Source organism: Etheostoma spectabile, chromosome 20 (assembly GCF_008692095.1).
Source record: "Etheostoma spectabile isolate EspeVRDwgs_2016 chromosome 20, UIUC_Espe_1.0, whole genome shotgun sequence".
NCBI lineage: Eukaryota > Metazoa > Chordata > Actinopteri > Perciformes > Percidae > Etheostoma > Etheostoma spectabile.
Genome location: NC_045752.1, coordinates 1,435,399 through 1,461,500, shown reverse-complemented (window position 1 = coordinate 1,461,500; position 26,102 = coordinate 1,435,399). Strand labels below are relative to the sequence as shown.

The 26,102-nt window shown below is 38.6% G+C and overlaps 1 protein-coding gene across 4 annotated transcripts; it reads right to left on the bottom strand.

Annotated features, from left to right (window-relative positions):
- Window positions 1-848: 848 nt before the first annotated feature.
- Window positions 849-26,102, bottom strand: gng2 (guanine nucleotide binding protein (G protein), gamma 2). 4 transcript variants are annotated; one of them, XM_032500910.1, is made up of 6 exons: window positions 26,031-26,102; window positions 25,128-25,215; window positions 20,154-20,233; window positions 7,180-7,263; window positions 2,889-3,010; window positions 849-1,879 (listed from the first exon to the last, which is right to left on the bottom strand). In XM_032500910.1, the coding sequence occupies exons 5-6, from the start codon at window positions 2,973-2,975 to the stop codon at window positions 1,751-1,753; spliced, it is 216 nt and encodes a 71-aa protein (XP_032356801.1). In that variant the 5' UTR covers window positions 2,976-3,010; window positions 7,180-7,263; window positions 20,154-20,233; window positions 25,128-25,215; window positions 26,031-26,102; the 3' UTR covers window positions 849-1,750. The 4 variants fall into 4 exon arrangements, with proteins under 4 accessions (XP_032356801.1, XP_032356802.1, XP_032356800.1 ...); XM_032500911.1 differs by lacking the exons at window positions 25,128-25,215; window positions 26,031-26,102 and adding an exon at window positions 8,250-8,416 and having other exon boundaries at window positions 20,154-20,330; XM_032500909.1 differs by lacking the exons at window positions 25,128-25,215; window positions 26,031-26,102 and having other exon boundaries at window positions 20,154-20,418.

Genomic DNA, 26,102 nt, shown 5'->3' with positions numbered 1-26,102 from the left:
AGACTGCATACTGTATACATCAATATTTACAGTCTATGGTAGTTCCATAGACTGGAGTTCGAGTCCGACTCCTGACAAATACCTTGATTATTTTCTAAAGTACATAAATTCTGTGTCTGTACGTTGTGAATTTAATGATCCTATTTCATCATTACGCTTTTGATTTTTACTGTGCAATTGTGTGTTTATGGTGTGTAGAATCAACAATAAATGTCATTACACCAATTCTGCTTTCAGTGATGTTGTTTTCTTATAAAGTTTCTCACTTCATTCGTAGCTGTGTATTTAGTATATCTTTTTCTTATCTCTTACACTTATGATTGATGTCAGATATGTAAAAATGTATCATCCATGCAGTTCCATCCAAAATATCTGTAGAGGACGTGTTATCTACTGCAACAAACGTGAAACAGTGGCCAGATCTGGGCTTTACTGTATACTGTAATACTGTGTGTAAGGGTGAATTGTTGCAACCAGAGAAGCATATTGTCTTAGGTTTGTATATCTATCTTAGTGTAAGTATAATACAGCTTCAATTAATAGTTGGAACATGCAGATACAGAATATTTTAAGTAATACTGTTATAGATTTTTGGAAAAAGTGTATTTTCCCTAAATGTAAGCAAATATTTGAAGATTTTTAGGTTTGTGTTTTTTTTTTAGTTTGCATGTAAATACATATACCTGTAATATGTTAACCAATATTCCCCAAATAAGTCCAAAGGCCTGATGCCCTCTGCAGTTAATCATCTAATTAGTATCTTCAAGTTATTTTTCAGCCTGCAATGCAATGCTTAAACTCGTCACCAGTATTATTTATATGCGAGAGATGTCCTTGTTGAGTCCGTATTAAATCATTCTTGTTTTAATATGTTTTGGCACTATTCACTCCACATGAAAGGAAATAGAGACGACTGCTTGTCCAGTTCATGCAATAGTTAATGATAAAACACAAACATTCAGAACTCACAGCACAGCACAGTTTACTTGCTAGTCATTTTATACAAACAGTAGAAAGAGGGTTTTGTATCTGAAGGAGACAAACTGCATCACATTTGCCAGATAGTTGTTTGGTACAGAGAGACGGATTTTCAGACAGGTATTTCTAAAGAGGAATCACAGAGTTGAATGTTTCAAACATCCCAATAAAAAAAAAAAACTTTCACTAATCTGTTGGTGAAAAAACAAAACAGAGCTGTTTTAGTAATCACGTACAGTTATTGAAAGATTTCTAGGTGATAGGCAAAGTTGAAATAAACATAAACAACAACTCAAAAAAACATTCCATTAATAATCAGGTTGCGGCTAGTGGTAGGCGTATTTTGCTCGACCCACCAACAAACCTTTTAACAGAACATCTGGAAGTCCCAAAAACAACCACAAATTATTTTTATTCTCATTTTATCTACTTTTTGTTTTGTAAACCTCACAACCTGAAGGCTTGGTAGGTTCACTGGTTGCCCCTCACAGGGTTATCATCACACTCATCATCATCATCATCATTCCTTTTGTGTCCTCTAAAAGCACAGACCCCTTCAACATGCTGCAACACCGCTCAAAAACTCACAATCACAACCCCTTTAATGGTAACATGTAAACTCTGTGGGATTTAATTTTTGCACTCTTTAGGAGCCGTTCGAGAACAAGGGGGCAATAATCTTCCTGCCCTCCTACTAGAAGATTTCTACGTATTTTGAACATACATGTTCAAAGTCCCACACAGAGCAGACTGCTGAAGGGCCATGCCGAGTTTACAGGATGGCACAGAAGAACTTCTTCTCCCTGAAGGGGTTCTCTGACGCTGGCACTGGCGATAACAGAGGGTCCTCTTTGGCGTGGGCTTCGCAGTATGACATTAAGTCTGCCGCTGCTTTGGACACCTGGAATTAAACAGACACATATGCAACACGTCAGTTTACAAAGATAAAGTTAAAGAAGTGGTTTGACACTTTGAAAAAAATTCACTTTCTTTCTTTCCGAGAGGTAGATAAGTAGATTGATAACACTCTCATGTCTGTATGGTAAATATGGAGCTACTGCCAGCAGCCGGTTAGCTTAGCTTAGCATAAATACTATCAATATGGGAAAAAAGCTTCAGCTGTATTGGTAGGTGTATTTTTAACTTTGGAAGGAGCCAGGCAAGCTGACTCCCCCTACTGTCAGATAAAATATACATATTACAAGGTTAATTAAAAGTGTTTTTTATGGTTTAGGTCTAAGTTGCCACTGACTTAACCAGAATCAGAATCAGAATCAGAAGCAGAATCAGCTTTATTCGCCAGGTATGAGGACACATAGGAGAAATTTGTCTTTGGAGCATCGTTACTCACACTGTGCTTACACATACAAAACAACCAAAACAAAGTATACAGACTAATATATACACAATATATAAATACTCTAAACAGAAACAATGAAGAGGCATGAGTGCAATGAAGAGATCAATAAAATTATTTAAATATGGAGCATAGTGCAAGGATACTGGTATAAATAGTATTATGTTTTTATATTACAATATGAACAGTATGAACAGTATGAACATATGAACAGATCAGAAATAGGAAATGAGAATGATGAATAAATAAATAAAATAATAAGTGAGACGTGAGAATGGGAATGATGAATAATACTAAATAAGTGGAATAATAAGTGGAACCATTAAACAGGTGCTGTAGAGACAGTGACTACTGGGTTATTGACCAGAATTGGACCTGACACTGTGGGTAAGAAATCAGCTGTTCATCAAAGAGATGGCTTGTGGGTAGAAACTGTTCCTGAATCTGTTGGTTTTGGCAACAGTGCTCTGTAGCCACAGTGGTAAGACGTTTTGAGAAACGCACACAACTGAATAAATTAATTAATTATCATTGATGACACGTGTCTGCTCACCTTTATCCTGTCAATGTTGGCCTCCATCTTCAGCTGCTCCACCAGCTTCCTGGCTTGTGCGATGCTGGCCGTGTTATTGCTCGCCATGGGTGCTGTTAGTCAGGTCCTCACGTGTGCTCTGGCTGCAAGGACGAGAAAGACATTCAAACATCCCCAACATTGTAGTTCACCCACAGTGTGCCACTGATAAGGACCAGCACTGTAATATACAGCAGGCATGCAAAGACGAGCACTAGTAACAGATACCCTGTTGATTATCACATGCCTGTGAACACACACACGCACACACGCATACACACACGCATACACACACGCACATTATTTATGGTGTCAGTTGCTAGGCAGGCCATGACAGTGAGGGGGAGGAGCGCGAGGGGGCAGTGCTTTAAACAGATAACTGATTTCAGAAGAAAAAAACTCTACTTTTGCACTAGTAATGGTGGTTTTCTAAGCCTTTTCAAAACCTCTTAGTCACCGTGTGACACAGGGACACTATCCTCCTTCTGCATCACATGAAGGATGATAAATCAATATGTTTGTCTTTGATCAGACGTAAGACAGGTCACCTCATCTCAACAATGTTGTATTTGCAATTCTGTTTTGGATTTCAGATTAACAGTGGTGGAACGTAACATTTACTACATTGAGTCAAGCACTGTGTTTAAGTACAACATTATGGTTGGGCAATTCCATTCTCTGCTACTTTATACTTCTACTACATTTCAGAAGGAAAAATTGTACTTTTTATTCCACTACATTGAGTTTAAATCTTAAATTACTTGGCAGATTTACCTTAAAACAAAATATAATCAAATAATAATTATAAAATGTATTATTGAAGTTCAAATGACCCTGCGGTTTATAAAGTAGCTTCACCAGCTAAAACATTAAAGTGATGTACACATTATGCATCAATAATTTCAATCCAAGAATAGAATCTACCGTTTACATTCTGCAGAATTAGAACCCTTAATCTTGTAGTTTAAGTATATTTTGATGCCAATACATGTTATAGAGCATTGTTTTCTTCTTTATTAAACTGTTCAGCAGTTTCACTTGCCCTGTGTGGAAGCATCAGTATTTGATGTGTTTCTTTACCAATTTATTCAGGTATTTCCTTTTTAATTTATCACCTATCTGTATCGGTACACAGTCTCAGCTCGGTGTCCTCAGATGTTCCTGTGTCTTTTATAACCTCTTTGATGCAATGGATCAACCTGTGGGCGCTCTAAAAACGGCGTCCTCCTTGGTGTGTGATCAATCTCCCCCTCCGCCGTCCGTCTGTTTGCACTGTGGTGCGACTCAGTGTGGGGTTAAGACTGAGCTCAGCGTGAATATTGATGCTCCACGGCGGCACATCTGCTCATCTGGCAGGTGAACTGCTGCTGTCACACCGGCCTGAACCCCGATGACCTGATCAATTAAAACCTGCACAGGGTCCCGGCTTACAGTGGGTCTGTTTCACATGATAATTACATTTATTAGGGTTTGACTGCCTGCAGAGTGCCTGTAAACCAATGTGTCAGCTAAATCTGACAAAAGGTGGTAGTACACCTGGTTTTTTAAACGTCTTTTCCCCTCGTTTTCTTGACTAACAGGACAGCAGCTAAATTAAATGTTTTTATATGGAATTCCACATGCAGTTAGTCATTTGATGACTTTTTTCAGATGAATCAATTATTGTGTTCTCCATACCAACTAGTCCAATCAACAGTATTAACCCCAAAATGTTCGATTTAAGGGAGAAACATCACTTTTGAGAAGCCAGAAAGGACTTTAATGGCCCATTCTTTGTGTCACAGTTACATCAGTTCTTATTATCACTACCTCATTGGTCTTATTGTTCATGTTCATACATGTACATTAGTCATTTTATAAAACAATATTTGTACTTTGTTACTGTTTGCTCTACCTAGTTAGATGCTAAACTGTAATTTTTATATTTACTTTATGCAATAAAAAAAGTTAAATGTAATCTAATCTTAAAAACAGTAATAAAATAGCAGCTAATTTTTTAATCTGTCAAACAACTAATCAATTGGTTAAGCAACTAAACATTTCCAGACTGTTGCGTTTAATAAAGCAGTTAAGGTTGACTAGATGTATCGTAAAAGAGTCTTTTGTCTGATGGAATATATTATTAAGGAAATATAGATGTGGAGGGGTCTACATACAGTCAATATATTTGTAAATTATTTCCTGTCATCTTAAGAGTCACAGGAAATAGCTTTAAACCCCAAGTTTAAGTGAAAATCCACAGTATTTACTTAATTCACACATTTTTAGGACTGAGACATTTCCTCCGAACTGGGCTGGAAAATCTCAACCCGGTTTTAGTGCAAACCAACCGACAATCTGAAGAGTATTGATGGGCACAAGCTGCAGCAGACTGCACAGTATTAACAGTGCAACATAAACACTATGTCCTCAAGTCCCTGCAGCTGAGGGATGTTCTCACTCTGGGGACTGCTTCACCTTTTACGGTCGTAGGGTTTTAATTAAAACTCAGGCAGAAGTCAAAAAACTAATCCGATTATCTTGTTATTGGAATCAGTCAATTTATGCGTTAATGTAATTTGACTTGAAAAGTAGGTGGCAGGCCCACAGCATACATAGAAATTAATTGTTACATACAATTTGTTTTTTTAATTTTCAGACATTTTTAGAACAGGTCACATTTTTTGGACATTTTACTAATGTTTTTCTTACATGCTGCTAATATTTTTCAGAATGTTTTTGTACCTTTTTCTAATATTCTTTGGTCACTTTACTAATATTTTTAGACATCTGAGACATTGTAGAACGAAGTAATAAAGAAACTGTTCCAGTTCTGTGCGATGCCAGACCTTGTCTGCATCAATGGACCCGGGTCCAGCGTATGGCATTTTTGTGGGGTACTAAAATCTGGTGTCCCTCTGTGGAAGCCATGTGTCAACTTCCCTGTAGAATATTTTGTATTACTGTATATGTCAGGTTAATAGGTGAGACTTTAAGTGAGAATGATGTACAAATATCTTGAACACTTTTGTCTCTTGCCAAAAAAAAAAAATAGGCCAAACCCTTACTAAAAAAGTGTAATCAACAAGTAGAAATTAGTCTTTTAGAATGATAATTTAGCATTTTTCGCATTGAGGCCATAATATTGTTTCAAAACTCAGGAGAGACGTCAAAAAACAGGCCAGCGTATCATCAGACTATTGATAGGCACAGATGTCACTGTTTAAGGTTTCTGGTATGTCTGGAAAAGTAGGACTCTGTTCTTTACAGAAAATAATCAGACACTGTGTCACAATAGCCTAGTTTGAGTGGAACTGACAGCAAAATGCGATGTTCTAAATAAATAACCGGAAAGCAAATGTGTCTCAAGGGGCTAGAAGACTTTAGAGAGTTGTCACTGGGTAAAGGCACTGTACAATTTTCCTTAACAGCTCAACTTGGGATCAAGAGAAACTTCATTTCTACACAAGTCAAATAAGACTCTACAGCCATACTAGCTGCTCTGTGAGGCTGTACGTTGGCACAGCGTTGCATTAAGCTAAATGCTAGCGTCAACATGCTAACATGCTCACAATGACAAAGCTAACATGCGCAGGCTTTAGCAGGTAAACTGTTTACCATGTTCAACGTCTTAGTTTAGGCCGGCATTGCCATCCCGAGAGCTGCCAGCATGACAAAAAAACACCTAAAAATCTGGGATTTTTAGATCTCTGTTACATCTAAATTACACCTACATTCTTTTTGTGTTTAAGTTTCACTTATGTTGTCATTTGGCTGTACAAAAATGTGTAAAAAAAGAAAGAAAAAAAGCAGTACATAAAAGTCAGCTTTTTAGCAGAGCTGTCACTGTGTCTACAAAGTCATTTTCCTGCTTATTGGCGGTGGAGTGTGTGAAAATGCCACGCTGACATTTTCATATCTAGAGAGGGAGGGGTGGGGTGGAGATGGTGGCATGGAGAGAATGCCCATGCCAAGTGTCGACTCCAGGAGGAATAACTGCTACTTTGAACTAAAAGGTTAAATGAACAATAAAGAGAGTAGATGTCTCCTGTCATGTTTTTAGTAGGTTCTGGGACATATTTTTAATTCTCCTCTGCTCATCCACACATCATTGAACCTTCCTTCCTTCCTTCATTTTTCCTTCCTTCCTTCCTTCCTTCCAGATGAACATAGGCCTGATCTGTGTCAGCTGTCAGTGCGACAACTTTGCAGAAAGCTGTAACACCACTCATACCGTAATATTATGGAATTTAACATGCTCCGAAGCCTCTTCTCCTTATTTGTCTTGTATTACCTTGTCTGCTTACTCCTCCGCACTCAGCCCTGGTGTCTGCCTGCAGTTCAGTCTGCACTTTGTATCCGCTCTTCAACTCTTTCTCTGCAAATAGACAAAAAAGAGATAAACAGAAGTTGAATCAAGAGAGGTAAGAATCAGAGGCTGAAGCGTGGCGTGGAAGTCTTGTGCCCTCTAATCCCTGTGTGTCAGAATGGCACAGCTCGCTCTTATAAACTCCACTGAGAGCACAACAAACTACAGAGGGAGATGCAAGTGAATCGTGACTGAGGGGACAAATTAGGAATAGTTCAACACATTAGGTAATGTGCTTTTTTGCCAGTTACAGTAGATGAGAAGATTGATGTGCTTAGTATGAAGCTACAGACAGCAGCCAGTTAGCTTAGCTTAGCATAAAGACAGGAAGCATGGGTAAACAGCTAGCCTGGCTCTGTCTAAGGTAACAAAATGCTCCAACTAGCATCTCTCACTTAGCTCAATAAGCTCACTAATTTACAAGTAATTTATCTCCTTTCTTTTTAAATCTGTACAAAAGCTGGAATGTAAAAAGGTAAAGTTGTGGTATTATAGGGAGGTTATCTGCAGGAATATTTCCTGGCCAGGAATAGTGACTTGAGGTTCAGTTAGAACTAAAAACTTTATCTCAGTTTACTCTTAAAGGAATAGTTGGACATTTGCTGCTTATTCACTTTATTGCTGAGAGTTAGATAAGAAGGTCGATACCACTCATATCTGTCTGTTAAATATGAAGCCACAACCGGGAGATGCTTAGCTTAGCATAAAAACTGAGTTATGTGCTAGACTATTTTAGGAAGTCGGTGCTTTCAGTCAAGAATTAGTATTTCTATATCAAATAAAACCACAAGTTGTCATATTTGTACAAACATGTTTGTACGGATTAAACAAATGAGATATAAAGTGTTAATAAGTGATTTTTGAGGCTATCCGTATCTATGTTTCCAGTTTTTAGGCTAAGCTAACAAGCTGTTGGCTCAATCTTCATGTTGATAAGAGACAACATGAGAGTGGTGTATCTTCAGCAAATGAGTGTATTTCTCAAAATGTCAAACCTATTCCTTTAAGTTGAGCTTCCTTTGGTGCTGACCCATTTCCCTCTCCTCCTCTGCCCCTCTTCCTCGGGTCCAACAGATTCCTTCTTAATGCATCTGTGACTCTGCAGCTCTCAGGGTTTTCTGTTGCTCTTGATAAATGGGCCAATTACACTGCATGAGCAGATCTGCAGAGGTAGGGAATCCCACCAATCGTAAATCATGGCAGCATGCAACGCTATAGCAGCGTTAAAGTAAGGCATTTACTAACAAAAACTTCGCCAACAGCACCAAAACCCCTGAGCCAGAGTATTTTAGCAACATTGAAACTGCTCAGAGTTTAAAAAGTTATTCTTAAACTTTTAGAAATAGAAAATATGATGAAACTGGGAAATATCTGACCAAAAAATTAGTAAACAAGATTATGATTCTGAGTTTGAGGCTTCATACCCGCATTCGGTCTCAGGCTGAAATGCTGAGGTTTGCCAGAGAAACTAGAGAAGAAGTCCTTCGTCAATCATGTTTTGAGTACTCAATACATAATTTTTCATATGCCAAATGGAAAAGAAAGCATCTGCACATACTGTTTGAAAGCAACTCACATATTCCTGCATTTCTTGTTTTAGGTTTTACCAGAAAGACACTGAAGGTGTTTCAGGAGTCTCATGGACGGTTAATGTTAATGTAAAACACAGTATGAACAAAAAATCACCATTATTGACATTAGCTTTCCTGCTGACTGATGACAAACATTCAGAGTCACATGAGCTGTAACTTGTGACCAATTCATGATGAGTGTTATTTGCTCAGAGACATCTGGCTCGTCACTCATCAGACTCACATCCAGTATACATCTGGGAATATCCAGGAAAACTATACAATCATCTGCTGTTTGTGTGCTGCTGGGTATGAAAGTAAAGGCTAAAGGTTTTATAATATTTTATAATATGTATTTGGGTTTGCAAAAACTGTGTGCTGCAGTTGAACTGGATTTTAAAAGTACAGTGATTGTGTGTTTTAGCTAATTATTAAGTAATCTTACATTAAAGCTAACTTATTTTGCAAACCATACCGCTGTTGTTCCAGGCAACCACTGGTTTCCAATCATTTAAATACAATATGAAAATCTATTAATTCACCGTTGAAACCTTTTTGAATTGTGTTATCTATCACTTTGGACAGCACATCTGCTTCATTTTTGTCAAAGTTACAATACCGTAAGTATAGACTTTTAAAATCAACCTTTGCACCTGCACCACCACACAAAGCTATGGAAAATTGAAAAATCATCACTGTGATGGATTACATAATTTAAGATTCTTCTATTTGATTTTTATACTGTAAAAAAAACAAAAAAACAAAAACAATAGCTGCCTATAAAAATACATTAGAAAATCTGAAACCGGAAAATAATGTACATTATACTGTACATGATTTGTTTTGTAAGTGCTAGAACCAATTTTTTTAATATAACAATTAGTGCTGTCAGTTTAACGCGTTATTAACCCCCCCCCCCCCCCCATCAAAGTATTGTTTTCCCCCTTTTATTGATGGAAAGTGTTACACTGTGTGAGAGATTATTTGCTCCAAGTGAGAATGTTAGTGTGAAATTGAACACTACAGTAAGCTATATGCCAATAAAGATATTTGCACAAAGCGAGCCGATCCACTTTTCATGTTGTTAAGAGCATTACAATGAGAAAAAAATATTAGGACAAAAAGAAATCAAGGGACATTTAGAATAGATAAAAATGTGCGATTAATTATGAGTTAACTATGACATTAATGTGATTAATTGCAAAAAAATGTTTTTAATCGTTTGACAGCACTAATAACAATTCATCAAATGAAAAGGTGTCACTCGTAGGCACCTGACTGCAACATATCATATCTTTTGATTATTGCAGTAGATCCGAGATGAAGCTCTAACAAATAGTATTGCGGTATTTTTTTGAAGTTGTGAAAGTGTCAGTGTTATAGCAAATTCAAAGTCCTGACTGCACTCTTACATCTTTTACTGTCTACTTTTTTCCTCTACTCTAAAAAAGGGCAAGAAAGGTGACTGTTCTTAAAAAATAAAAATAAAAATTTCTGAATTTGATTTTCCTTTGGGTCATCATATTTATGTTACAGAACAGAAGCAAGATAGAGAGTGTAGACATTTATCTTAATGCTTTGTCAAAATTGTTCTCTACATTTATGCCAGTCAAGCATCTAGAACTGAACTGCACTGCAGGTGAAAAAGACAGAAAGGTGCATTATGGGATGCGACTGGTGATCCATTTCTCTCCTATGTTCTGGCCTTCTGCTTCCCATCCCTCCCTCTGCGGAAGACAGGTGTTCAGTTATGGGACTAAAACCCCTCCAGCACGCTTTGTCCTGCTGCTAACACCACCCAATCAATCTGACCCCCTCCGCCATCCTTCCCCTGACATTTGGAGCCTTTTTGAACCCCTTTCCTCCAGGTTTTCGGGGGGTCTGTGTTTCTGACGAGGCCCTCCGCAGATGTGATTATAGCTGATGCTCGAGTCCGGGTGCTGCAGACTTAAAGGGTGATTAAGCGCAGCAGGAAACATCCTAGTGAGGAAAATATAATTCCTGGCCTGTCAACAGTGATGATCTCTCGCACTCCCACACATGCTGACTCTTGGTTCTCCTTTCCTTTTTCTCTTTCTGTAGTGTACACCTTATCACGTTATTATAATACATTTTTTACCCCGTCCAAAAAGATAAATTAAGGCGGCCAGGCAGGGAGTGTTCTGTCCTCTGTGACGCCCAGGGTGTGAAATCAGAGCGTGGTAATTAAAAATCTGTCCCCAGCTCAGCCATCTGGACCCTGGAGAGCCAATGATTAACCTGCGAGGGTCTGCAGGGAAGTGAGGAAGCAGGACGGGACCCCTGCTCGGAGATAACCCAGGCTAAGTTTTGAGGGCAGCTAAGCACCGCCCCTGTTAGTTACTGTTGCTATACATGTCAAGTTTTAATAACAACGGTGGCAGATTTTATCATAGTTATTTTGAAGCAATCCTGACCTGAATCCTTAATCCTTGACTTCAGACAGTTAACATAAGCCTCTCATTTCTAGCCAGCAACCACTGAAATGATAAAACCTCAACTATCAGCTGTAGTTAACAAGCTAATTAAGCTAACTTTAGCTCCATGAGTTGGTTGTTTTAAATGGTAATGCTTTTTAATGTTTCCAGCTAAAATACAATTTTGTAAAACAAAGTCAAATAACAAAACACTGCATAGGCCTACATCTCGTGCTAAAAGGTTGAGGATAAAGCTGCATTTACCTGGTAAAAAGTTAGCATCCTCACTAGTGATCAATGTAGAAGACACAGCTTTGGTTTTGTAGCGTTTTTCAAGTGTAGAACTACTTAATCTTAGTATTGTAAGTACAATAAGGAAAAATGCAGGATTTCATTCTAAATAACTTTGGTAGGCTGTTTAGTTCACATACTTGTGAATAATAGGTTTTTAATTTTAATGTTAGAAGAGAAAATGCTTATGGATGAGGCACCAGTTTGTAGATGTGATTCCATCTCTAGTAACGTTCACTGGAGTTTTTGAAGAACAAATCCATTAAAGATCAGCTAACGTTGAGCCTAAACTCTGATAGCATCCAGGACTGGCTACCACACAGTGAGGAAATGTTTCACAGTGAATGTGCTAGTCCTTAAACATAACTTAACCTTTATTCCCACAAAAGAATGCACGCTGAGGTAGCAAGCTATTTAGTCATCCACCTAACAATCGTAGCTTACGTTAACACAGATAAATACATTGTTTAATCTGTTCCTTGCACTGAGAATTGCAATTGCATTGTACCACTCCCACTACAGCCTCATTCACACTTCAAATGTGTCAAAATCATAGATTGTTAATATTAATGGACAAACCATCCGGTTTGGCAAAGTGCTGCAAATGCAGAAGTGCCTTAAACCTGCATTCTATCTAAATTCCAGCAGGGGGCATGATGTGAAAGTGTGTAACGTAACGTGGCCCCTCCCACTCGTCTAAAATCTGCAAATAGGATGGCTGCGCCCGTAATGGCAAACTCAACGACTCATAGGAAATCTCCACAAACCAATGGGTGACGTCCCACATGCGCTGTCCATTAATATTAACAGTCTATGGGTGAAATACAAAGCTTGACAGACCTGCTGGAGCTAGTTATGGTTGCAAGGCTATGATTGAAAAATCACTGTTTGGGGGAGGTGGTTAGCAGACAATTAATTATGTTTCAACATTCAATTATTGGAGGCAGTTTGAACTGAGACACTTGCCTTTATTACAGTTCTTCTAATAAAGTGCCAAGAAACCACTAGATCCAAAATATTTTCTTGTCATTTGGGTGAACCGGCCCTTTAAATACAACGAAATACGTCTGCCCTGCTGAAGGAAAAGCTGGTATGCTACTTTGTTTATTTCATGAAAAAACCTACTGACTCCAATTGTGTTACTGTAAAAGCTGACACGATACATTTCTGTGCTGACTGAGTCATTTCCTATGTGTGTGTTTTACTACAAAACCAAAACCCCACTGCGGACTTTCAAAAATGCAAAGTCTGTTTTTTATTATTTCTTAAAAAACAAGACAGCAGTGATGTATGTGCATGCAAGAGAACTCACACGCATGCAAAAAGTTATCACAGTGTGACTGAGTGTACCATCCTGAGTGTGTCATGGAACAATGAGGTACAGGCTGCGATGTCACTGTCAAATGACAGGAAAGGTTGCACAGAGCGAGTATAAATAAATTGGAATAAAGGTTATCAGAAAGATTAAAGATTAAAACGGTATCTTCTTCCAGGGTGGCCTTTACAGCGACTGCAGTAAAGGAGGAGTAACATAAAACTGTCAAATCAAGATGGATATTGACTATGGAATGTAATAAAGCACAGATACCTGACTTTGAATAGGAGAAAGGACACCCCTCCCTCTGCAAGCAAAGATAAAGAGATGGGACACAGAGAGCAGAGATGTCAGGCAATGACTGTCTAGGGAGATGACTCTGAGTGTGACAGCTGAGCGTCCTTCTCCATCACTATTTCTGTGTGAGACTTGGAGCCGACCTTCAGGCTCTTATCACAACAGACTCATTATACAGGAATATCGAACAGTTATGTCCCGAGGTTTACTGTATTGTAAAATATGAACACTATGAGCTCATTAAAAGATCAGATACCAAGTTAAAACAGTATGAGAGTAATACAAAAGTTGCTACTTCTATGACAACTACCACTAGAGCAGATATTTGTGTAACACCGACTTTGTTTTAACAACATACTGGAAAGTGAAAATGTATATTAATAGTACGCTAGTATGCGTTTCTTCATCATCTTCTTACTTTTTTCGTCTCTTTTTGTCGGTTCTTAAAGTCTGTCTACAATTAACTTAATTTATTTATTGTAATTTATTCTGTGTGTTGAAACTCAGTATTATGTGTCAAAAACTCTTGTCAAACTGAATTGCTACTGTAACAATTTGTATTTTTTTTTAGATAATTCTCTTGGCATCTTAAAACTAAACCTGTAAACTTGACTGACCAGTTTGCATGTACATCAGAAGGAAATCTTATTGCCTTGCATCTTGTATTTACAGTATGTTCATCTAATTGTGATTCATCAACCACCTTGAGAGTCTTTTTTTTTACTATGATAAAACCACAGCGGTTTGGATCCAAACTGTATATAATAGGGAGGCTTTAATTCATGATTTTCTTTTAAATGTTAACACTATGTACTAGGAGTGGAACGGAACACAGAAGTCACGGCTCGGTTCACACCTCGGTTCAGACATCACGGTTCGGTACAATGGAGGGTAAAGTAAAACAAATACAACGTAAGCCATTTTTTTATTGTATATGTCTCAGGCTGTACCTAGTGTCATAGAGTCTCTCCATTGAGCTAGCTGCAAAAAGCCTGAAGTGTGTAAGATGTAAACAGTAAAAAATAAGTACCCCACATCATCTCCAGACTCCATCTGTAAATTGTAAACAAAATAAGACAATCAGCTATGATATAAAAATATGAAAATACAGCATTCTGTTCTCTGCAAAGACAAACTAAATGACCTGATTAATGCAACGTTATCACCTCCCCTCGGCCATTTTTCACCGCAGAAAGCTGCTGCCGGACTGGCTAAAGCTAAAATAGTATTATATAGTATATATTACCCAGGGCCAGGCCAGGCCAGCTAAGCGCCGTCTTTCTCCCGTTGCGTCTTGCTGTCTCTCATACCTACACCGGCCCCACACCTAGTCCCCCCTCCCCTTCTACATGCCCACAGAGCAGAGAGGGGAGGGGCTGCTTCTCAGTCACTGAACAGAAGACTGTTTTGGCGACCAGAAGAGAGAAATACTGTCATGGGTCAGGAGCTTAGAGGACTCAAATGCAGAGAGCAGGCAGGCTGGCAGGAAAAAGTTTGAGCTTGAGGATTTATTTGACCAAAAAACTAAATACTAAACAACAAAGGTAGTACAAAAACCAGGGAAATCCAGGAAGCACAGAACTTCACACAAACTGGCCATAGACAGAGAAGTGGACCAACAGATCCTGGTGTTCTGGACGGAGACCAGTAAAGGAAAATAGAAGCCCTTTTCCAGTGATGGGACAGGAAGTAAAACAAGACAGAAAACCAGACCGTCAAAAAAAACAGGAAACAGAGCAAAATACAAAAACAGACTACCAAAATAAGGCAGAACACCAAAACAATAACAAATACTGTACCTTGCATGCTCGCTGGACAATACCGGTGTCATTTCTACAGAAAGTCTGTCTTTTCTACAGAAAGTTGCCAAATACGTTGCTAGGCGCTTTTTGAAAAAAAAAATGCTAAATCTAGCAACAAAGTCACTAGGTTAACAACTCTTTGTGTTGCTATCTCTGACTCACTAAAACTGCGGGCATAGGCAGAGCTCGGCTACATATGCCGCGCCGAGCTTCGCAGCAAAAGTGGGGCTACAGATTAGGTGTCCCTGAAGAACCCGCGTATCTAAGAATAGTTCCGCATTACATTAGTTCCGCATTAGATTAGTTAATTTGCACGCAAGTTTTATTTATTTTTATACCATGTATTTTCCATGTAAATTCATGTGCCAAACCTGGACGCTCGTACCGTTTTGGTTCAATACATAAACCGTTCCAACCCTACTATGTACTATTATGTATCTATAATATTGCATACTTAATATGCAACAATAAAAGTTTAAATTAGAAAAAAAACATCTTTTGTTATGAAGTACAACATTTTTTTTTTCTAGTCTGGTGCAGCGTCACGAATAGATCTGCCGTTGTGCTCATTAATGTTTTTCACTGGTTGGAAAACATGGACCATTATCTTGCTGCATGGCTACCTAGCATGGAAACTTATTGGCCTACTCATGGGAAAAAAGTGTTGAAAGAATTGCCACAAAAATGTGTGAATGTTGTTTTAAGTCAACTAACAAAAATTACAACTTTAAAATCAGCATTTTCTTTGATTGTCATGAAAAGTGTTAACTGCTCTAAGAGACAGATTTGTCACTCGCTACTTGAGATGTTTAGGCATAAACTCTGGTACTTCCAGATACCAGCGTTTTAGGCAGTATCGATACAGGTATCGGTATCGCCGATCCAATCATCAAGATTTGCCAATATGATCATCAAGACATAAACCTCAAAGTATATGTGCGCCTGCTCTACCCACTGAATCAACCCACAGTATCTTTCTAAGTTTGGCATATAATAGTTGGTTTGTGTAGGACCATGTTGCTAATATCACATTCATATGTTTCTTTTTTGCTTCCTAAAGTAGATTCAACATTTGACATGAAATGTTTTATTCTCTATATCGTACATTAACCCTAACTCTCTTTCTTTCTCCTTCCTCGTGCCGCTGCCTCTCCATCAGACCACCACCACCCGTGAATATTCGATTAGTCCGGACATCTGTGCCACCCCCAGCATGCCCTACCCATCCTGCCATTTTAAAGATGGTAGTGTGTGTGTGTATGTGCGTGTGTGTGTGTGTATATATATATATATATATATATATATATATATATATATATGTATATGTATGTGTATGTGTGTGTGTGCGTGTGTGTTGGTTGTTAATCTAGGTCCCATAAGGGGGAGGGGTGAAGGCAGTGGCCCAGGAAATGATGCATCCTCTGGGAGTCTAGGAGGCAGCAGGGAGGAGGCTTATTGCTCCAGGGAGCACAAATGTGGTCTATTATGTTTATTAAATCAAACGATCAAGGCCCGGCATGAATCTTCTTTGTTAGATTAAAGCAGTTACCAAGTGGTTTTCTTTTCCTTAAATGCATCTAAAAGCTTTGATATGCATGTTATGTAACAGCAGTGCAGTTATTGGGGTAGAAATAATGCCTAACACTGATGTCACAGGAACAGCCACAGACTTTGGTTGTATACAAAAAAAACAAAAACATGTTTTGTGTGACTAGGATTGACAATTAACACCAGTCACCTGCCATATAACGCTGGTGAATTCTGGCTGTAAGAAGGCCGTTTTTCATTCCCCTGGCCCCTTTGCAGGAAATCGTCGATCATGTGACCAGCTTGGAAATCATATTTGGAAGTGGCCACCAAATCTAAAAGGTTTAATTCAGGCCCCATGTGTCAAAATAGTAGTTTTACCGAGCACTTGCGTTCATTAAAACTCTCTTCTCCTGAGGAATCAGCAGGATCTCAGCATTTGCCTTGAGTGAGTAGGCATAAACATACTTTTCCTCTGGAATCAATTAGCATGCCAAGAATAACACGGCCAGACTCCTGGGCTGTTAACAATATTACAAACATCCGGGGTTGTTTAGATTCGGCTGAGAGTTTGAGTGCGCTGCTTAGACTGTTTCTCCAACTGTACATTTGGCTGAATAGTAATGACAGTGTATCTGCTTTGGGGAGCATTCTGCTTGTGATAGATTTCATCCAAACTATCAGAAAGATTTGTATCTGATGCTTCCAGAGGTGAAGACTTCAGACTTGGACTCGGGTCAGACATACGTCGCAGGCTACGTTCAGACTGCAGGCCTTAATGCTCAGTTTTTGAACTGACTGTTCACATTATTATTATTTTCAAACGTGGCCTCCATCAGATTTAAGTATGAGTAGGACTTAAAACTAGGAGTGACCCCGAATATTCAATGCTTGAATTGGGAGAACCCGATTTGACTGCCGATTGCACAGTTGAATCTTTGCAGAGTTGTTATGAAACAAGGATCATGCCATTTTGGCAATATGGGGGAGCTCAAAATTGTACATAAAACTTTCTCCCAATAGCAATGTCAATATACAGCGTATTATGATATAATTTCAACATATAATGTTGTATAAAAATGTGAAAAGTAAGAAGCTTTTAATAAATCTTTGCGTGAATCAATCCAACTGCCTCATGGCAGATTTAACTTTCACTTTCCATGATCCGTAATCTATGGAGGAGCATCTTGTCTTTAACTGACAATGACTGGGAAAAGAAAAGTGTGCTGCACTTTGAAATAGTAAGAGATAATCCAAAAAAGTAAGATGCAAGTTATGTCAACAGCTCATGTCCTACAAATCGACAACAACAACTGTGCCCTTTCACTTAAAACAGGAAAGTTGCTTAACAATAAGATTCTTGGCCCACTCTTTTATTTATGTAATGGCTGTATTAATTTACAAACAGCATACAATGTCAGGACTTATAAGATATATTCCTCTTTCTAGATCTACCTTCAGTGTCTGACTGATCAAGACAGTTCATCTAGTAGTAACACTGAAGCAGTATTACTACTCCCTATAGTGTTGATTTGACTTGAGCCTTAAACACAAAACAATAACAACAAAGTCTCACACTTTACCCTGAAGGAGTCAAGACTTGTTTGGATAAGAATCCTGGCAAAAGTTCTGTTACACTTGAGACATTGAGTCAAGTCAAATATGGACTTGGACAGACGTGATGAGGATTTAATTTGACGTAAAAGTAAAATCATTGCAATCTCAAGTTTTGCTATTGGGGACTTAAAACCTGTCTTGAGACTTGGTTGCACAAGACTGGAGACTTGACTCAGACATGCTTCAAAATAACTGAAAATAGCTCTGGAGACCAACTTGAGTCACATTTAAATCACACAAACAGGAGGACTTTGGAGTTTCAGGACATGGCAACTGTGAGGTTTGAATCTGAAAATTCTCACATTTTTCCTTTAAGGACTAGATAGTTTAGTTGAATCTTGGTTGGACAAGACCTGAGGGTTCTCTTGCACTTGCATTAAAAGACTTGAAACCAACTCTGGTAGGGTTGAGGCTCGAGTCAAACCTAAGTCAGAAAAATTAGGTCATAAGACTGGACTTAAGACTTAAGATTTAACTTACTTGAGTCTTGACTCCCTAAAGACTTGACTTGAAAGCAAAAACAAAAAAATCAAGTTTTCCCATCTGGGACTTGAAACCTGACTTAAAGGAGAATTCCAGAATAGAGACCTTAGTTGAGGCTTGGCTGGATATGATTTGAGACTTGACTTTGTGCTTCCCCAAAAGACTCAAAAAACAGCTCTGGATGCTTCTTTTCAGAAAGACCAACGCATGGTTGAATAAGCTTAAAACCTGAAATCAACACTGTAAGAAGCAAACAAGTGCAACGAGTGCAAAGGTTGAAGCCTTTAGTCCAACAATATTTCCTTCATGTTGCCTTCCCTCTGAAGCCGTGTACATCTCTGAGAAACACGTTGTTGATAGATAACTTCAGCAAGAATGACGCTTTAAGGAGGCTCAGATCGATGTTGGTTGAATTTTATGCTGTGATGGGAGTGGAGAGGTCAAAGTAGTCAACAAGGTGTGGATGGCTGCTCATTCTTCCATCATTCCTCCCTTGTTCCCTCTTTGCTTTCTAACTGTAACACTTAATGTTTTCCATTGTGCTCTCAGGGTTTTTGATCTTTCTTGTTTATCACTGGATACTTTGTGTGCTGCCCGTTTAGTCTCAACATTGCTGTGTGTGAAACAACCTGTGGCCTTGGAGCAGCTTGCCCTCAAGATACAGTACACCAGACACCCGGACGTTGAGCCATTGCGTTATTTTGGCTCTCTGTGTGCGTTTGTAACAGGCCTGGATATGTAACACACATGATTGGATGATTTAATGTGAGTTGTATATGCCAATGCATATAGTGTGATGAGCTAAGAATGGTAAAAACAGCACGCCTGCGTTTGTTTTCTCAGTTTTTCTGTGAACTATATCTGTATATGAGTAACATAAAAACACCAAACCCCCCTTCTCATCCTCCTCCACCTCCTCCTCCTCTCCCGACCATCTGCCTGATACAATCACTACATGAAGCTTGTGTTTGGTCAAATGCTTTCTCATCACCGTATGGAGGGCGAGGGAGTTGAGAATGGACGGAAAACCTCACAGGAGGCTTGTGGGATTCCTCTCTGCTTTTTCTGCTGCCTCTGTCTTTTGCATCCCCTTTTACACATCTCCCCTCTGGTCTCTTTTTTCTCCTCTCTGCTCGTGCAAATATTCCCCAGAAACAGATGCCCTTAATTCCTCTGGCTGCACATTATAAGATCTTCCCAATTCTGAGGGAAGAAAAAAGAACGGAGGAAGACTAGACGGGGTTCGATTCTCTTATTCCACCTCATATATACACATATGTATGAAATACATATGTATGAAATGAGGCGCAAGATGATGGGAAGTAATACCAGCAACTCACCTGACAGTAAGCAGGTTTTTAGAGATTTCAGAGGGAGGAGGGGATTCCATGATGTAAACCAGCCAACAGCATCAATCTTGCCCTCTCGAGTGCTGACAAAACGACATATGAAAAACCCTCCGCCCCTTGGAACACACCCTGTTTTAGATGTGATTAACCCAGATGCCACCAAAACAGAAAAAATAAACAATACCCACCCCACAAAAAAATTTAAATCCTACCTTTTTTTGATGTATGGTCTCTCCGTGACGCCAAACACATTCAGTCCTGTGGAGTAGTATCCACGCGTCCTCCCCTATTTCTGTCACACACAAACACACACACACATATAGACACACACACACAGTCAGTCAGTCAGAGAGGCAGGCGAGTACATCCACACACACACACACACACTCCTCTCTCTGTATGCCTCTCCCTCTCTCTCTCTCTCTCTGCTACAGCTGAGATCCTCCCTGCCTCCCTCCTCACTGCTGCTCTGAGTCTCCACCCTTCAGCCAAACGCTCAGGCTGTAAGAAACTACCCTCCTCCTTCTCCTTTTCCTCCTCCTCCCTCCTCTTTTCTGCTATCAGGACACACTCCTTCTATCTCCCAAAGGTCCACAGGAAAAGCTGTCTCTCCAAACACCTAAAGTAAACAAATGCATACCAGGACAGCCAACAATCTGGACTAGCTGGATTTCCGTCTTGATAATTATTCATACTGGGTGCTGCATACGTTTCAGCTGCTCATTTCCCCTTCTCTTACTGTAACTCACATTTAGTTTTTTTGCCTGCCAAATAAAGGCAGTACAGTACATACAGTGTATGTTTACAGGCATTGCATGTGAAAAAAAATCATTCAACCCTCAACAACATCCTGCATTACGTACAAGATATGTGCCCTGCCTGAGTTGAGGCTTTTAATCTTCAAACCACTTGTATATTACAGTGAAACCATCAAAGATTAAAATAAAAAAAAGTGCAACTGTGCACCAACACACATAAACAAACAGCACAGCTTGTTCATGTCTGAGTGTTTACGTACTGGGATTTCGGCATGTTCAGGATACACTCAATTAAGTCAAGATCAGCAAGAGTGTATATATGCAGGTGGTGTGTATATAGTGTTTATCACCTTTTTGGTCCCATATGTTTGCACAGTATATGTATGTTTATCTGTCTTGTTCTTGGTGAAATTTCTCAAAAACTACTAGACAGATGGTCAGGAAATTTGGTTTAGACATGCCTGTTCCCCTCAGGATGAATTGTAACAACTTGGGTTATTCTCTCTGACCTTTCATCTAGTGCCATCATAAGGTCAAAAATTCAATTTAGGCAATAGTTTGGTTTATGACAAGATACTAATGAAATTCCCATCAGCATGTTAGCATTGTTATCATGACTACGTTAGCATGCCAAAGTTAGCGTTTAGCTCAAACCCCTGCTATGCCTATGTACAAGTTCACAGAGCCGCTAGCGTAGACTTTTAATTATCCTCCAAATTTCACCCAATCTTCACCAAAATTGGAACATAGAAGTTACTATATGTAACTTTTAAATGTTTCCGAAACTGTAATGTTTCATCTAATGATCATAAACGAATGTAACAGCAAACAAGACTAACAGTGAGGGGCTATCACAGGAAAAAAAGAAATAAAACAATGAAGAACTAAAAGCTAAAAGCGCCTGGTCTTATTTCTTTTCAGTATGTGTTTGTGTCAGCCTACTATTTTCTTTTCCCTTGTCCCCCTGTACGTCCTGTGTAAAGCATCCTTGGGTTTCATGAAATGCGCTATATTAATCTAAGTTATAATTACATTGGTTGCTACAACAAACTCTCAATGCTTTTGCTCATAACACAGTGACAGTGACTACGTTACTGTTTGCAACACTTGAAATGCAACGATGCATCTATAACTTATTCTCTTACTGTAAATGAATGATTTTCTGCCTAAGCAAAACATTCACCACTATATGACCTCCCGGTAACACTTACTCAGTAATACAGTGAGTAATACGGTACCGTTAAAAAAAAATGCCGAAAAAAGTTTATTATTTAACATACCATAAAGTTTCCGACAGCCTATAGTTACATTGCCATAAACTGTGTATTCTTGAACACATTGTGCAATTGCAACCAAATTTAGATGACTAATTCACATATCTAAACCAAGAAATCCTGCAAAATTCACAGATAAGTGTTGTTACAGCAACATGTTAAATTTAGAAGCTTGTAACTGACAGGTGATAAGTCAGGCTCACTTATAAATTTTAAAGAGTACCTTCGTAAAGCCCTAGCAGTCCAGGACAGCATTTGGAAATTCTCCCAAAAATGTCAGCCAATCAGCATGATTGTACGTTACATCTTATAACAATTATGAGGATTGTAGACTTAAGAGCATTCTAATGGATGAGGTTTTTCTTGTATATTTCTGACTGTATGCATGTGTTCCATGTATGCACAATTCATCTTTGGAAAAACATACTGCACATATGCTTTCATGCATGTGCTTGCTTTGCCTGCAGGTAAACTCAACTACTGTTACTCATCGTCACCCTGCTGTTTGCACTGAACATCACGTTTTCTGTGAATTACACTTTCCTCAGCTTCATTCATGCAGATGTTATTCTCTGTGAAACTTACAGTAACAGTACACACCTAAGGGAAGATGGAGAGAGAAGGAGGAAGATGGAGAATTAGTGAGTCATGGTTCCTGTGAAGGCGAACACAGAAAGCCTCTGTCACAGTGATCTGATAGCCCTTACTGTGTCCTGGGTCCCCTAAGCCAGTGGTTTCCAACCTCTTGATATCTGTCATGTTTTCAAATTTGTTCTTATGAATGAATTATGAATTGGATGTTATTTAACACTATTATTTAAAAGTGGCTATTTTTGCCAACAGGTTTCCATACAATTGAATCATCATCGCTTAGGTTGTTTTGGCTTAAGTCGGCATTCTTACTACGTGCAGTGGCAGAAGCTGGATGTTGTAATTTTTCAACCATGTATCCATTACTTTTAATATTTCAACTGTTTAACTATTTTAGCTATTTATTTACTATCCTACAATTAGCTCTTTCAACCCTTTATTCAACTTTTAGATCCTAAATGCATTAGCTGTTTCCACTGTTAATGCATTAGCCAACAATTCCTATTCAATTTCAACAATTGATCCGTTACATTTAGCTATCTTAAGGGTCTATTAATTCATTTTAGCTAACTGCTTATCCATTAATTTGAGTTAACTATATCAACTGTTTATCCTATTCCCATACCTCCTGACAGCTGCAGAAATACCCTGAAGAAGGACCTCTGGGTGGGAGCTACATAGAGTATGCTATGGCCTCATAGAGCATGAGCATTAAACGTAACAGTGCGACCCCTCCCTAGAGATAAATCCAGACATTTGTTAAGTTGAAATCTGATTACTATGTTTTATTATCGGCTCTGGGGATCATCTCTGATCCTTGTGGTGTCAGGGCAGCTGTTTTGGTTAATAGCCTGGTTTATCAAGTGCTGTTAATCCACTTCTAAGAGGACACGGGCAGATGTGGTGACTTGCAGACTTGATATGACGAAAATTTCCACTGCGATAAACAGTGCTGTTTTGTATATAAGGGTGGAGCTGAAATACATGTTAGCTTTTTAGGAACTAGGAGAGACTGCTTTTTGAGGGTTTTATAAACCCAATGTGTTGTACAATATTAAGCTAAAAGGCAGAGTGCAACCTTTCAGTTTGGGTTAAAAGTTGACCACGTTTTACAACGTTTTCACACAACAATGGTTATTTTTGGCGAGGATGAAGGATGCTCAAATGAACCTGTATGAGCAGTGTTTATATCAGCGCGTGTGTGTGTGTTGTGTGCACAAAGGGTGGGGTTATCACGACTGGCAGTGCGAGGGGGGGGGGGGGGGGGGGGAGGGCTGAATTTCATTTCTGATTTGCGACCATCTGGCTCCTCCAGGCAGCTGCTGGCCTGAGCCGAACAGAGCCGCCCCAATGCCCCATGGGATTTACAGAGAGGTCACCAATGCTGCTGTAGACACACTGTCACCTAATACTCTCAAACAATCAGCTCCCCCCCCCACACACACAGGCTCATAGAGGAGATAAGATGTATTGATGTATCATGATGGATGCTAATGAAGAAAGAATACAGAAGAAAGAAGACAGTATGATTAGGGGTGTAAAAATAAAAATAGTCAAATTGCTGTTTGCGTCATTAAGATCAGCACACTTGCTTTAAATTAAAAAAACGCATTAACGTGGTCTGAACACCTAATTCAACAAGACAAAAGAACAGAATAGGGAGAAAGGGGGAGGTGACGGAGAAAGAGAATGGATTTCCCCCCTCGGTGTTGCCATGGCGACAGCAGTAGATGGTGGATGACTGATTTCCTGTACAGCTGTGGGGCTCGGAGGGTGGGGGGGAGAGAGAGAGAAAGGGAGACACGTTATCTGTGTCGAGGAAGGAGGTGGAGCTCACTGGGGAAAGCATCCATGTTTCCTCTTAAACTGTACATCAGTCTATCTCTGGTTATTCGTGTTTTCTGCCTGGATGTTTTTTATATCGACTGATTTAGGATTGTTTTTGAAGGTCAGAAGACCACACAATCTGCAGACAGAAGCAATGGTGGAAAGGAACTAAGTACATTTTCTTAAATACTGTACTTTAGTAGAATTTTAAAGTCCTTTTGAGGAGTATGTTCATTTTATGCTACTTAATACTCCACTACATTTCAGAGCTAATTATTGTTCTTTTTACTCCACTACATTTATCTGATAGCGCTGCTTATAATTATTTTTCAGATATATTTTTTAAATGCAAATAAGTAGCTTATAAATTCTAAAGCTGTTATTTACTATTAAACTGACCAGTAGTTTATTAGGTACCTAGAATTGGATACATATTGACAAAATATAATATTAAATACTAATATTCAATATTAACTATAACAGCACTATGAAAGGGAGCATAACAAATACTTTCACTTTTGATACTTTTAGTACGTACATTTTGCTGACAATACTTTTGTACTTTTACTCAAGTAACATTTTGAATGCAGGCCTTTTACATGTAATGAAGTATGTTTAGACTATGATATTGCTGCTTTTACTTATGTAAATTATCTGAATATTACTTACTCTACAGCTGGCCAGAAGTTTCTGTGTTTAAAGTACAGTAAAACAAAAAAACACAAGGTCTACTTACTTGGGGTTAGCGATGCTTTCAACCACATCACATTTCCTTCCTCTGCAGAGAGAGTAACTCAATAGTGCAGTTCAAAGGTAGAGAGAACCTACAGAAACACAGAAGTTAACAGGTTAACAGCAAACTGTGTAACAGATACAAAGGTCTTAATGGCTGTATTTCATACCTTTAGGCTGATATACCTAACACAATACCTGACAAATGCAGAAACTCAGCCTTTGGATGATCCTCAAAGAATATGAGAAGAAATGCTATAGTTACCACCAATAGCATTTTGTCAATTTAAACTAGTTAGTTGTTACATTTTATTTGGACTATTTAGCTAGCTACACAGTTTATACACAGCTGTGTATTTCTGTCAATCAACTGTTAATTTAAACACTGGAATTAATATCCAATAAATCTACAATAAATGTATAAAATTGCATATGAATGTCTTTTGATTTAATTTAAAGGTATCTTTACCACAAATCATATGAATTTCACTGGAGTCAGTCAGAAGCTGAGATGGCAATTAGCTAGCGCTTTAATGGATGTTGCTAGGTAGATAGCTAGCGAAAGTTAGCTACTTTCCCCCTATCAAGATTGAACTTTGCTACTGTCTCATTTATTTATGTTAAATAACGCGCTGACATATCGGTTTATCAAAAATATATACTGTTCATAGAGATACTGTATAAAACAAGGGGATAAACTAAATTTATTTATTTAACTAAACTTATAGCTAACGTTAGCTCTAGTTTTAGTTGTAGTAACGTTAGCTAGCTAGTTGACTGTCTCTGTCAGAGTGCAGTTAGCTGGTTTTTAGTTTTCATTTTTTTATATTGTTATTGCATATATTCCAACCATATTTATACGTTCTTTTGGTTAAAAAACGTAAACATTAACAAAAGGTTTGCTTACCATTTTCTTCAAGACATAGCTAAGTAGCTATCTGGAGATTGGATTCGCAGGAAGTCGTCAACAGAATCAGAA

Bases quoted from the DNA above. Each gene is read 5' to 3' on its own strand.
- gng2 (XM_032500910.1), bottom strand. From the start codon at position 2,975: ATGGCGAGCAATAACACGGCCAGCATCGCACAAGCCAGGAAGCTGGTG. The intron at 1,880-2,888 runs GTGAGCAGACAC...GTTTAATTCCAG, and splicing joins CCAACATTGACAGGATAAAG to GTGTCCAAAGCAGCGGCAGA.